The sequence below is a fragment of the Macaca fascicularis genome, chromosome 6 (genome assembly GCF_037993035.2).
Source record: "Macaca fascicularis isolate 582-1 chromosome 6, T2T-MFA8v1.1".
Lineage (NCBI taxonomy): Eukaryota > Metazoa > Chordata > Mammalia > Primates > Cercopithecidae > Macaca > Macaca fascicularis.
The window spans coordinates 37,496,144-37,510,689 of NC_088380.1; the positions used below are offsets into that span (position 1 = coordinate 37,496,144).

Genomic DNA, 14,546 nt, shown 5'->3' on the forward strand with positions numbered 1-14,546 from the left:
CCCAAATTTCACCTATAGAAGAGGCAGACACTTTGCTCAGAACACTAGAGCCCACTGACACATTTGAAACTGTAAAGAGGCTGGGCATGGTGGCTCACGCCTGTGATCCCAGCACTGTGGGAGGCCGAGGCAGATGGATCTCCTGAGCTCAGGAGTTTGAGACCGGCCTAGGTGACATGGTGAATCCCATCTTTACGAGAAATACAAAAAAATTAACTAGGCATGGTGGTGCGCACCTGCAGTCCCAGCTACTCAGGAGGCTGGGGCAGGAGGATGGCTTGATCCTGGGAGGTGGAGGTTGCAGTGAGCCAAGATTGCACCACTGCACTCTACCCTGGGCAACAGAGCAAGACCCTGTTTCCGAAAACAACAACAACAACAACAACAACAAGAAAAAAGAAACTGTAAAGTTTAGTATTTGTCTTATCTCTCTCTTTTCTTGGGTAATTTTCCTAAGGAATAGTTTTTATGAATAGAAGTATCTAAATTACTTGTAAAGGCACATAGTATTAAATATATTCTTTGTAACTGTCCACAGAAAACCTAACAAAATTTGTATACTGAAAAGAAAAAGAAAATCTAATTATGTTGCCTTTTTTTTTTTTTTTTGAAACGGAGTCTTGCTCTGTCGCTCAGGCAGGAGTGCAGTGGCACGATCTTGGCTCACTGCAAGCTCCGCCTCCCCGGTTCATGCCATTTTCCTGCCTCAGCCTCCCGAGTAGCTGGAACTATAGGCACCCGCCACCACGTCCGGCTAGTTTTTTATATTTTTAGTAGAGACAGGGTTTCACCGTGTTAGCCAGGACGGTCTCGATCTCTTGATCTCATGATCCACCCACCTCGGCCTCCCAAAATGCTGAGATTACAGGCATGAGCCACCGCACCCGGCCATGTTGCCTTTCTTATCTAAGGGAATTCTAAAATTCTAGAACTTCTAAAATTCTAAAGATTTAGAAATATGTCCAAACTGCAACACATGAAAACTGCCTTCAGCTCTCCCTGAAGCAATAAGCTAGCCGGCAGTGTAAGTGTACATCATAGCCCTAATGAATAGTGTATAGTAATCACCACGACAGTGAAAGATTTTATACATACATAAAATAATTCATAATGGTTCTTTATTTGATTCAATAAATATGGAATAAGTATGAAAAGTGGTTCCCTAATTAGCAGCTAAATAAGCTTTGGCCCATTTACAGCTTTATTTTGATAAGGCTGATAGTGATGAGAGAACAAAAGGCATTTTAGAGATCATTATTTATTTTGCTCTATCAATACATAGAAGTATAACATTTACCAAAAATCATTTTACCATAACTATAAGCTGAAGTTACAGTTTCAGTAGAAACACAATACCACCCTAAATCATGTATTGTAAATTATGAAGGAAAAAAGCTGAAAGCTTCACTGAAGTAACCAGAGACAATCACTGTCATACTTTTTTCCCCCTTACCCTTTCTGTTCAGTCGATTTTTCCTCCGTATTTGTCTCCAGTGGTTCTTCCCTTTGACACTGAACCTCTTCTGTGAACTCCTTTTAAAATTGATAGTATGCAAAAAGAAAACAGGTAAAACAAGTAGGTATTACTGTCTTGAGTATTTTCAGTCTCATATTAGCTGCTTAACCAGAGTAACAACAGTCTACAAGCAAGTGAGAAATCACACAGTAAAATGTACTCCCAGTCTTGCTCTGACCAAATCTTTATACTGTGTGAACTGCCTCCAGTCTGCCACACTGGGCTATTGAGCATGCTAAGTTACAAAGACAAGACTGTGTCAATAGACTAACACACTGTAAATTATATACATATAACACTACATGATTATTCATTTCCCTGCAAAAACAACTATAAAACCAGGAAAAATGAGTCCATTTTAAAAGAATTGTTACAAGGCAGGTGGATCACTTGAGGTCAGGAGGTCAAGATCAGCCTGGCCAACATGGTGAAACTCTATCTCTACAAAAATTACAAAAAATTAGTCAGGCACGGTGCCGCATGCCTGTAGTCCCAGCTACTTGGGAGGCTGAGGCAGAATTGCTTAAACCTGGGAGGCTGAAGCTGCAGTTAGCCAAGATCACACCACTACACTTCAGCCTGGGCAACAGAGCAAGACTGTCTCAAACATAAAAATAATAATAATAAAGAACTGTTACAACAGATAGGGCACAGTGGCTCACACCTGTAATTTCAGCACTTTGAGAGGCTGAGGCTAGGAGTTCAGGACCAGCCTAAGCAACATAGCAAAGCCCAGTCTCTACAAAAAAATGTTTTTAAAAAAATTAGCTGGGCATAGTGGTGCGCACCTATAGTAGGACCCAGCTACTTGGGAGGCTGAGGCAAGAGGATGACTTTATTCCAGGAATTCCAGGCTGCAGTGAGCCACGATTGTGCCACTGCACTCCAGCTTGGGCAAAAGAGCAAGACCCTCATCTCAAAAACAAAAAACAAAAAACAAAAAACAGAACTGTTACAATAATTGGAAATGTCTATGTTCCCCCTGGAAATTCAATGTATAGAGTTTTGAGAAAAATAATACCAAAAGCATATATATGTATAAAAAGTACAGCTGAAATATACTTTTTAATTTTTTTTTTTTAAAGACAGGGTCTCACTCTGTTGCCCAGGCTGGAATGTACTAGCACAATAGAGCTCACTACAGCCTCAAACTCCTGAAGTCAAATGATCCTCCCACCTCAGCCTTCCAAGTAGCTGAGACTACTACAGGCACATGCCACCATGCCTGGCTATTTTTTAATTTTTCGTAGAGATGGAGTCTTGTTCTCTTGAGCAGGCTGGTCCAAAACTCCTGGGCTCAAGCAATCCCCCCGCCTCAGCCTCCCAAAGTGCAGGGACTACAGGTATCAGTTGCCATGCTTGGCCATACTTCCATACTTTTTTTTTTTTTTTTTTTGAGACGGAGTCTCGCTCTGTCGCCCAGGCTGGAGTGCAGTGGCCGGATCTCAGCTCACTGCAAGCTCCGCCTCCCGGGTTCACGCCATTCTCCTGCCTCAGCCTCCCGAGTAGCTGGGACTACAGGCGCCCGCCACCTCGCCCGGCTAGTTTTTTGTATTTTTTTTAGTAGAGACGGGGTTTCACCGTGTTAGCCAGGATGGTCTCGATCTCCTGACCTCGTGATCCGCCCGTCTCGGCCTCCCAAAGTGCTGGGATTACAGGCTTGAGCCACCGCGCCCGGCCCCATACTTTTTAAATAAAGGACACGTTTGCTACTCTTGATTAAATAAATTTGCTGAAGCAGTTTATGGCATGAAAATTTCATTGCCTGAAATTATTGGACATGTTACTATACTGTACTAGAATTTCAGGGAAAGAAAAATGCCACACAGCATGGCTATATTCTACAACCTATAGTGCATTTTTAAGAGCTAGCCTTGCTTTGATATATTTAATAACAATGAATAAAAACATGTATAATTTAAACACTACACAAAATGAAAGATGAATAATTGTATCCACTATTTATTGACTTACTTCTTCTAACTGCTGTGGTAAAGTCATCATGCAAATGCCAAGATTGGGACTTCTGAAACCTCCAACAGATTCTTTAATGTCTTCTAGCAATAAGGAAAGATGAAGAGAAAACTGATCATTAAAAAAATTAAACTATTGACTTTTTAGGGGGCTCAGGGAATATTACCAGAAACAATATAATGACAGAAATATTTTCTATCCTTTTTATAAAGACAGTCTTTGAAAACACCTGGAGTCTATTCCATCTTCATCAGGTAAATTCCAGATAAGCCTTGAGAGGCCTTATTATTCAGTATGTTTAACTCTATGTAGTGCTCTGAGAGTTTGTGTTTTAAGGAAGACTGCTGGGGAGAGGTTTGTAGAGTTGCTTCACAGAAATTAAGAGACCATAATTATTACATAAGCAGCACAACAGGCCCAACAATTGTAAAAGAGCATCAACATAAAAATACCTTAGATCTTCTTGGTTTTATCAAAACCAAAATTAGAGTTAATATGTTCAATGTTTCATAAATATTTAATTCTCTTAATTTTTCATTTTAGGCTCCTGTAAACACACTTACGTGGAAGACTAAATAAGTTATCTCAGATAATATTATTTACCAATTTCAAATTAATAAAGCCAAAAAAATAGATTATCTAAATAAACTGACCTTCATAGTCTGATATGTGCATATCCATTTCCTCTTTTGTAAATGCTTGTACTTCTAAAAGATTCTCATCAATATCTATAAATTCTTTTTTAGTATTATGAATGACGGAAATAATCTCAACATTGATTTCTTTTATATCAGGATTTTTTGCTTCAGTTGGCATTCTACTGAAAAAAATGCAGCAACTAAAATTACAACTACTCTTGGAGATAAAGAGCTACTTTACATTATAATTCAGTTTTTGTTTTTGTTTTTTTTTGAGATGGAGTCTCGCTCTCCCGCCCAGGCTGGAGTGCAATGGCGCAATCTTGACTTAATTCAGTTTTTTAAAAACAAATATTTATAAAATCTTTCTTAAAAAAATTCTGATACATAGAAGCTCAGTTAAAGATTGTTCAGTAGGCCAGGTTCCGTGGCTCATGCCTGTAATGCCAGCACTTTGGGAGGCCGAGGCGGGTGGATCACCTGAGGTCGGGAGTTCGAGACCAGCCTGACCAAATTGGAGAAACCCCGTCTCTACCAAAATTAACTGGGAGTGGTGGCACATGCCTATAATCCCAGTTACTAGGGAGGCTGAGGCAGGAGAATTGCTTGAACCTGGGAGGCGGAGGTTGCGGTGAGCCAAGATTGTGCCATTGCACTCCAGCCTGGGCAACGAGAGTGAAACTCCGTCTCAAAAAAAAAAAAAAAAAAGATTGTTCAGTAAATAACTACACATCCTAGTTTTTATTTATTCAAATGATTGGAATAATTTCAACTTATCTAAAATTATCATTCTCACAAAGGACTATTCATGCTATAATGGCTTTTGCCTTGGGATTCAAAGCTATGTTACTCCTAGCATTGCTTCATATATAAAAATGGATGAAAGGATTAGTTCAACTTCTGATATGGGAAATAAATTGATAAAGGAATCTCTCAGGATGAATTAATTGCTGTCTCAGAAAATATAAGCTAGACCAAGAGGGAAAAAATACAATTTGCAATGAATTGTTAAAGCACCTCAGAAAGCTTACTGCCTGTTCCTCTACTTCAAAAAATGCTCATTCCTTTAACTTTCAAGGGTTTGATTCTTCCCTTTAAGCCCAAAGGCCATCAAACCAGGTGTCTTATATTGAAAAGAAGAGTATAATCAGCAACTTACTTCAAGATATTTTGACAAGATTTATTCTGACCATTTCTTTCCTCTGTTCCACCTGGAGTTGCTACTGCAACTGAACTGCCAGCATCTGATTTGCTCTCCCTTTCAATACTGGGTCCAACCTGACACCGAGTGTCACGATTCTCTACCATCTAAAGCAAACCATTTACAGTATTTAGTATTTATTGAACCCTTTATTTTTCACCATATTTTAAAATTATTCATTCTTTCTACAGGAATTCTGAATAATCCTCTTATTCATTTATCAAATATTTACTGCATTTCCACAACTCAATATTTGTTGCTGAAGCAATGATCAAGTCTTTATTCTAACTGGAAAAGCAAATCTGACTACCTAAATAGTATTCAAGAGAAATCAGCCTTACACATTTGCAAGGGATATTGTCATTGTTTTCAGGCCACGAAACAGTGGCAAAAAAATTATAATATTCTCATTTCATTCCCTTTGCTATATCATAAAGACATTCAGTAGTTATTTCAAAATGACATAGTAAACAAAAATACATGCAGCTAAAAACACAAGGTACGTATCCCTTTTGTCTCAATTAAAATTTCCATATACATTACCTAGAAATACAAATTTCAAGGATGACAAATATCACAGTATCATATAAACTGTATACCTTATGATAACAGAAACCAATCTCAAGGAAAAAAAAGAGGACTGGTGTGGTGGCTCACGCCTATAATCCCAACATTTTGAGAGGCTGAGTTAGGAAGATCACTTGAGCCCAGGAGTTTGAGACCAGTTTGGGTAACAAAGGGAAATTCTAAAAAATTTAAAAATTAGACAGGCATAGTCGCATGAGCCTGTGGTCCCAGCTGCTTGGGAGATTCAGGGGGAAGGATCACGTGAGCCCAGAAAGTCAAGGCTACAGGCAGCTCTAATCCTAAAACTGCACTCCAGCCTAGGTGATAAAGCAAGACTCTGGACCAGGCGCAGTGGCTCACACCTGTAATCCCAGCACTTTGGGAGGCCGAGGCAGGTGGATCACGAGGTCAGGAGTTCAAGACCAGCCTGGCGAATACGGTGAAACCCCGTCTCTACTAAAAAATACAAAAATTAGTCAGGCGTGGTGGCGCGCACCGGTAGTCCCAGCTACTCGCAAGGCTGAGGCAGGAGAATTGCTTGAATTCAGGAGGCAGAGGTTGCAGTGAGCTGAGATCATGCTACTACACTCCAGCCTGGGTGACAGAGTGAGACTCCATCTCAAAAAAAAAAAAAAAAAAAAAAAAAAAAAGCAAGACTCTGTCTCAAAAAATAAATAAGTAAAAAATAAAACAAATTCACATACACACACACACACACACACACACACACACACACACACACACACATGCGCGCATTCACATCCTTCAGCCTAGAATAAACTACTTTGGAATAAAGGCACTTGCCATTGACTAGGGAAGAAAGAATAGTTAATTAAACACTAACTCCTCTACTGACTCCCATCTGCCTTTCTGGGTTTGATTCTTCAACCTCTTCTGGCCTGAGAGTATAAGAAAAACAATCCACTAATGGACTTGATGAGACATCAGTAATTAAAACTAGAGAGCTACCTAGTCCTTCATCTGAACCAAAACCTGAAACCGAAGAGAGAAATAATATAACTGTAATACCACTTGTAATATCACTAAAATTATCTCCTTCCCCTTTTTCTTTTTTATAAATACACACAAAACTTCAAAACCTCACAGCCTCTCTGAAAAGCACGTTCACTTTAACTATTGTTAAGAATTAAAGGAACCACTAGAAGAAAAAAATAGGAGATACTGATTATAATCAACATTGTTATTAATTTTCTATTATTTAATGATTCTTTAATAGATGGGAAATGTAAACATAGTTTTAATCTAAAATGAGAATTCTCGTTTGTATGTAATGAACAATTGATATGCTTACCTGAATAATGGCATTTTTTGCCTTATATGTAGCAAAATAGGGTTGTTCCAAAAGCCATAATGATGTAAGAATGGCAGCTGTAGAGGTCTTTACACGAATTACTGGACTGTACTCAGAGGACGACTCAGTTATACCAGAATCACAGAGTAGTCTTCTATTAGACCACCTTATCATCCATTCCAGCAGTCTTCCTATACTGCCAAATGTGTTTAGTGCTAAAGGAAGATCTTCTTGAGGGTTAATATCATTGCACTGAATAGCTTTGAAAATACATCTTCTAGTTTTAATGGACTTGGGAGTCCAAAAAATGTTGTTTGATGATCTCTGGATTAGACATTTTTCTCTAGTGTCATCTTGTATTTTGTAAATTGACTTTTGTTTTAAACCAAATAATCCACTCATTCGTTCATTCTTATTGACTTCATTCAAAGGATATTCTAAAAAAGGTTTGATCCCTTGATTAACCAGTACCGATGATGAAAGTTCCTGGTTTTCTAAATGCATGCCATATTCATCATTTAAAGAGGATGATTTTTCTGATTCATAGGACTCAGGAGCAACAACAAAGCAAGAACCAGCTCTAAACACATTCTGGCTTTTAGTTTTGCTCTGACGTCGTTTTAATGTTGTATGTACATCAAAAAGTAAAGAATTAAGTTCATGTTCTCTAAGCGTTCCAGAAAAACTGGTTAGAAATGGAATTCCAGCATCCCTGGAATAAGGTAGGTCTCTTTCAAGAATGTAACTCAAAAAGAGATCAAGGAATTTAATATATTCATCATCGTCACGTTCAAATTCCCAAACACCTATTACAGGAAGTGTATTTTGTGATAACTTTTCATGATCTTCTTTCTTTGTAGGATTTTCCTTCTGATTACACATTTTCTTTTTATCAGTGAGCTTACCAATCGATGTTAATTCCATGTGATTTGGGGCATTTCTACAGCAAAAAAAAAAATAAAATAAGACAGAATTAAAGATCATTTAATCACTAAAACTGATATTAGAATTGACATGAAAAATTCTCTCCAATGATTAAGTCATGTATATTTTGTGTGCCTTGATTACATATATTTCAAATGAGGGAGTGGGACTAAATGATTTCTAAGTGTTTTCAAGAGTGGAACATTTCTACGAGATCAAAAAAAATTAATATCAAAAGGGAAAATTTGTATTAGAAGAGATTAAAATGTGTCCACAGAAATTTCACTATAAAAGAACATGAATGATTTTTCTGTGGGTAAAAAAAAAAATAGTCCTCTAATGGGTCAGATTTTAGGAATACAAAGTCAACAAAAACTCCAAGCCACTGATACACAACAAAATTTAGGATTTCTTTTCTTGCATCTGCCCGCTCAGCTCCCCTAATACCATGTGTAACAAGCAAGACTGTCCTTTTTTGTTTTACCACACAAAATTAGGAACTTTTTCTAAACACTTTTAGCTGCTATGAAACCAGTTAGGCAGATACCTTAACTGCCCAACCACAATTCCTTTTAAATGTTTCTTCTTAGCGTGGTTCTTAGGGCAGAACACAGATCCTTAGTTCCCTCAGTAAGAGAACAGGTATTGGCCACTTGGGCTGAAAGCATCCCATCCCTTCTGCTTGAGGCAATTTCCTTCCCTGAAATATTTCCCTTAAAAATATTAAGGAAATTTAAGGAAAAATTTTCCTTAAAAATAATATGGCTAACTCAGTAACCCAAAACTATTTAAGTCTAAAGATAACTTTAAAAAACTGAAAGTCCTCCAGTGAAGCGTAGAATTTCATCTACTCCTCTGATTTTATAATTTCAGATGGCAAAATTATTTCATATATCAATAATACTTAAAGTAAATTTTCGAATGTACAGTCTCATTTTATACTCCTAATATTCTTATGAGTGGAGGGGGTGGCACTTATCATTCATATTATTAATAGTGCAATCTGTGAGGGTTGCTGGGACCAGAAATCAGCTCATCAGATGCCTGAAAGCTACTTTTCAAAGGAAGTGAATGCCTGTTATTAAAAGATCTCAATTGTACCTTTGACAGATATTTATCCTACTTTTTTCTTCAACCGACAAAGCTTCAGAGAATGTATCTGCCGTATCTGCATCACTGTGAACCATAGAATTCCCAAGTTCTGTGAGTGTACTTCTGCTCAAACTAGTCCCCAGGGAAAATCTGTCAAAACCTGGAGCCTCATCTGGTTTCTCTTCTTCAATTGGTTCCCATATATTCAATTCAAAAGAGCCTATATTTCTCTGTACACGTTTTAGAGCTTTCACCCTCACTTTCTGGATAGAATGCATGACAACAGACATCATTTCCTCAGTCTGGGGACCTGGAAAGAAAAGAATAAAAAGTCTTAGTGTTCATTAAAATGTTTCAATTTGAGACATACGGAGACCCAACTCTGGTCCCTCCTGGGGACAAGAAACCTAACTCATGACTTATTTCCACATTCTTATAGGTCGTGTTTTCTTCAGTATTTACTGGAAAGGTATTTTAAAGTAGAGCTGCAGAAGCTAAAGAAGGTCCATTAAAGAACACAATAAAAGAGATAGAACCTAGACCTCAGAAGAAACAGTATGCCCTGGAAAAAAAAACTTTAAGTGATTTAACTGTTTTAAAACTCAAAAGGATAATTATATTTAATAAAAAGAATAACCAATGTTTTTTCCATTCTCACATAGTAGAGAATAAGAGAAAATGAGTATAATTCTAGTCAAAAAAATCAAGAACATTTTTCTTACTACAAGTAATAGGAAACAATAGCAAGGGAACGTTTTCAAGGCTATCTATAGAAAAATTTTAAAACATTATTTAATACATAAACAGAATATTTTAAAGGATGTCAAAAAAAGTATTAAGAAAAAGACAAATCACAAATACAATATACTAACAGAATAATACAAAATCACTGGACATACCTGGACTTAAATACTCAATTATAGTTCTAAAAAGCAGGGTAATTTTAATTCTTTAAAAATTCCACAACGTTGTAAATGTACTTAATGTCAATGAATTGTATATTTTAAATGATTAAAATGGTAAATTTTATATTATATGTGTTTTACCCCAATAAGAAATGTGTGTATTCTAATTTTGAAGAACAAAATTAGAAGCATAAATAACCATAAAGGGAAAGGAAAGTTACTTGTTTTCAACAAATACTTGCAATATAGAAAGTACTATATGCTCATTTTATATTATGTTATTTAATCCTCTCTGAATACACATCATAAAGCAGGTAATACTATTCCCACTTTACAAATAAAGATATGAGGCTCAGAGAGACTGAGCAACTTGCCTAAAGTCACACAGTTACTGACTGACAGAGCCATGAGCCACAGTCAGCTCCATCTGGTTCCAAAGCAAGAGATTAGTCTTTCTGCAATGGAGAAATGTTTCTACCCCATACTCCTATCTTGAGGAAGAGGCAGAAATACATAGACACATAAGCAACAGTAAATAAATATTTTCAAAACAAAAAGGGAATCTTCCGCAATTTATCTATTAGCTATCTGAGAAACAACAAATAATACCTTTCACAACACAGTGTCTGAGTCTCTGGTGAAGAGAGTGATATTTGTCTCTTAAAGGAACCCTCACATCCTCAGGATAGGGAAATGCTTTCACGAAAATTTCTGCTACCTTCAGAAAAAAATTTTTTAAGTTTTATGAGAAACAACATTCTTTTTTCTTCCATTCCACAAATATTTTATTTTAACTAAAAATATAAATGCATATTTCTTACTAATCTTTTGAGGTCAGATCACAGCCTCTCCCTGAGCATGAGTCTGCTAATAGGAGTTTTGTATCAACTTACTTTTTTATTTTAAAACACGTAATTGACAAAACGTTATATTCAAGGTGTACGATGTGATGATTTAATATACGTATACATTCTGTGCTGATTTCCACAGTCAAATTAATTAGCACATCCATCAATACACACAGTTACTATTGTAATATCCTCCCTTATCAAATTTCAGGTAAACAATACACTACGATTAACTATAGTCACTGCATTGTACATTGGATCCCTAGAACTTAATTCATCTTATAACTGAAAGGTTGTACCCTTTGACCAAGATCTCCCCATTTCCACTACATCCCCAACCTCTGGCAACCACCATTTCACTCTCTGCTTCTGTGAGTTTAAAATTTTTATATTCCACACATAAATGAGATCCTACAGTATTTATCTTTCTGAACCCAGAAGATATTATGCTAAGTGAAATAAGCCAAAGAAAGGCAATATCGTCCTTAATTAAAATTAAATAAAAATCTTTTAAAGTCCCTGATTCTGATGTAGTTTACTTTCACCTACAAGCACATTACCTTTCTGATTGGTGGCAGTTCTCCAATAAGGCTCAAAATTATATCCTGAATAAGTTCTTCCATATTAAAGAACCGAGAGAAAGGCAGCATTCTATAAGCCCATTCCACTGCACTAAGACAGTGCTCAATCATACAAGAATCAAACTCCACTTCAAGGTCCTAAAAGGATATTGAAAAACATTCATTTCTTTTTTAGTTTAGATGGTAGACCAGAATGAGTTCAAAAGAAAGTTTTGCTGCAAACAATAAAATCTTCTTTTAAACAATAATTTCCCAAGTAATGTGTGTTCATTTTTCTTATTTTTGCCCTGGTAAATACCTTTTCTCCCTTTACATTTTCTCTTGCTTTCTGATATTGCCTGCAACTAAGGGATAACTTATCACGGACATGCAGCATCCAACACAGAGCACAAAGTTCCCTGAAGCAACCTAAAGCAGGAACACAGATATGAAAGAAAATTATATGAGTATGTACATTAATATTATAACAACTCCACCTCTGCTGGTCATTTTTTTCAAAGTAAAGGTCTTTATTTCATTAATTATAAAATGAACACATACATTGTAAATGTATATAAAAATCCTTAACTAAAAATCATGGAGACTGACTTAAAAGTCACTTATTGATATTTATTTATGTTTAAACATTTTTAATACTAAAAACAATTTCTAATAGTAAATAATTTATTAGAAGCAATACAAGTACACAAAGATATATAAAATCATACTATGTTTGCTGCTTTGCAACTAGCTTTTTTTTCACCTACTATATCTTAGATATCTTTTCATGTGCTTTTCATATACTGAGTCTTCTTATTGCCGATACAGTGTTCCATACTATAAACAATGCACGGGCTCACAATCCAGCTATCAAAACTAGTTTTCACTCTTCTGCTAATCTTAAATTTCTATTATAGTTAACATGTGACCAATTAAGTGAAAACCATCTCTCTACCCTACTGTTCTATGGTTAATAGGACCTTTTCAATGGTGTGATGTAGGCTTTGTAGACAGAGCAAGACTTTGTCTCCCAGCTACTTGGAAACCTCAAGTGGGAGGATCGTTTGAGCCGAGGAGTTTGAGACCAGCCTCCATGTTGGTATGGACGTGGTGAAAAGGAAACACTTTTACACTGCTGGTGAAAACGTAAACTAGTACAACCACTATGGAAAACAGTGTGAAGATTCCTTAAAAAACTAAAAGTAGATCCACCATTTGATCCAAACATTCCCACTACTGGGTATCTACCCAGAGGAAAAGAAATCATTATATGAAAAAGACACTTGCACCTGCTTGTTTCTAGCAGCACAACAGCAAGACCGTCTCTGGAAAAAGAAAAATACAGGAACTTTTCCTCTGGAGAAAGAAAGATAATACTCTAAAATTTAACAGTCATTCATTTATGCCTTATTTATTTTTATTTATTTTTTACTTATTATTATTATTTTTGAGATGGAGTCTTGCTCTGTCTTGCCCAGGCTGGAGTGCAGTGGCATGATCTTGGCTCTTTGCAGCCTCCACCTCCCAGGTTCAAGCAATTCTCCAGTCTCAGACTCCAAAATAGCTGGGACTACAGGCATGTGCCACCATACCTGGCTAATTTTGTATTTTTAGTAGAGACAGGGTTTCACCATGTGGCCAGGCTGGTCTCCAACTCCTGACTTCAGGTAATCCACCTGCCTTGGATTACAGGTATAAGCCACCGCACCCAGCCTATGCCTTAATTTTTTAAATGAGCCTTATTTTTACAATAAACTGACTTTTATATTAGTAGTCAGTATGTTCATTTTCTTTAGGGAGTTATTTAGTATGTTTTTAAAATAAATATTACAAAGTCAAAAAGAACAGTTTGACATTATAGAAAGTGAGGAGAAAGCAGGTCTTCTACACATTCTATTCATCCCAATAGTGAGAGAGGATGGTGGGTACACGGCCCCAGGGAGACTATTGGGGTCTCCAGTGAGCATTTTCACACTACAGCCCACCCCACACATCAGATTCTCATAGATTCTGCCAGGGGAGCATGGCCCAATCTTTTGAGAAAGGCATCATTACTAACAGATGTGTTTCATTATTTCATATTTCACACGCAAGCTGGGATAGAACTAAGGCCAAGAACTAGCAAGATACAGTGCAGCAGCATACTAAACAGCGACTCATCTAAAAACACTCCTTATCTGTGTTTTTCAGAGTGTCGATTACAACCTATTATTAATTGCTAGGCTATAAAATGAATACAGTGAGTCTCAATCATCTTTTAAAAATAGAATACAATAGAATATATCAAGAGTGCATTGCGGCCGGGCGCAGTGGCTCACGCCTGTAATCCCAGCACTTTGGGAGGACGAGGTGGGTGTATCACCTGAGGTCAGGAGTTCGAGACCAGCCTGGTCAACCTAAATTAGCTGGGCGTGGTGGTGTGCACCTGTAATCCCAGCTACTTGGAAGGCTGAGGCAGGAGAATCACTTGAACCAGGGAGGTGGAGATTGCAGTGAGCCAAGATCACACCATTGCACTCCAGCCTGGGTGACAGGCTGAGACTCTACGTCCAAAAAAAAAAAAGAAAAAGAAAAGAAAAGAAGAGTGCACTGCACACAGTAAGAGTAAAGGTAGTTCATTAAATTTTCATTCCAACTTCATATGGGTGTGTGCATGTATAACCTTGCTGTAAAATCTGCATTTACTTTAAATCACGGTCAGAAATGTTTGAATACCAAAAAGATGTAATCAACTGAAACCAGAATAGAACAGGTTCTACCAGACAAATGATCTAGTTTCCGCAATAAATAAAGGGCATGAAAAAGAATGGGCGCAAGGAAACTTTTATAGATTAAGACAGACTTATAGGCCAGGCATGGTAGCTCTTGCCTGTAATCCCAGCACTTTGGGAGGTCATGGAAGGATTGCTTGAGCCCAGGAGTTTGAGACCAGCTTGGGCAACAAAGTGAAGCCCTGTCTTTATGAAAAAATGAAAAAAAAAAAAAAATTAACCAGGCCTGGTGGTGTAC

At 37.1% G+C, this 14,546-nt stretch overlaps 1 protein-coding gene across 16 annotated transcripts in view; it reads right to left on the reverse strand.

Moving 5' to 3' along the window:
• The window catches only part of CPLANE1 (ciliogenesis and planar polarity effector complex subunit 1), a 161,175-nt gene that overhangs the window by 77,651 nt on the left and 68,978 nt on the right, over positions 1-14,546 (reverse strand). For 10 of the 16 annotated variants that reach the window (XR_012413613.1, XR_012413614.1, XM_045393633.2 and 7 more), the window contains 9 exons: positions 11,857-11,966; positions 11,538-11,696; positions 10,739-10,847; positions 9,234-9,534; positions 7,209-8,148; positions 5,288-5,436; positions 4,144-4,310; positions 3,491-3,573; positions 1,454-1,533 (listed from right to left, as the gene is read on the reverse strand). Coding sequence is in view for 13 of the 16 variants with exons in the window: in XM_045393633.2 (XP_045249568.2) it covers positions 1,454-1,533; positions 3,491-3,573; positions 4,144-4,310; positions 5,288-5,436; positions 7,209-8,148; positions 9,234-9,534; positions 10,739-10,847; positions 11,538-11,696; positions 11,857-11,966 (2,098 nt within the window). In the remaining 3 variants the exon portion in view is untranslated. Of the gene's footprint in view, positions 1-1,453; positions 1,534-3,490; positions 3,574-4,143; positions 4,311-5,287; positions 5,437-7,208; positions 8,149-9,233; positions 9,535-10,738; positions 10,848-11,537; positions 11,697-11,856; positions 11,967-14,546 lie in introns of those variants that run through there. The other 6 variants (XM_073993309.1, XM_065546162.1, XM_073993307.1 and 3 more) reach the window with 5 other exon arrangements.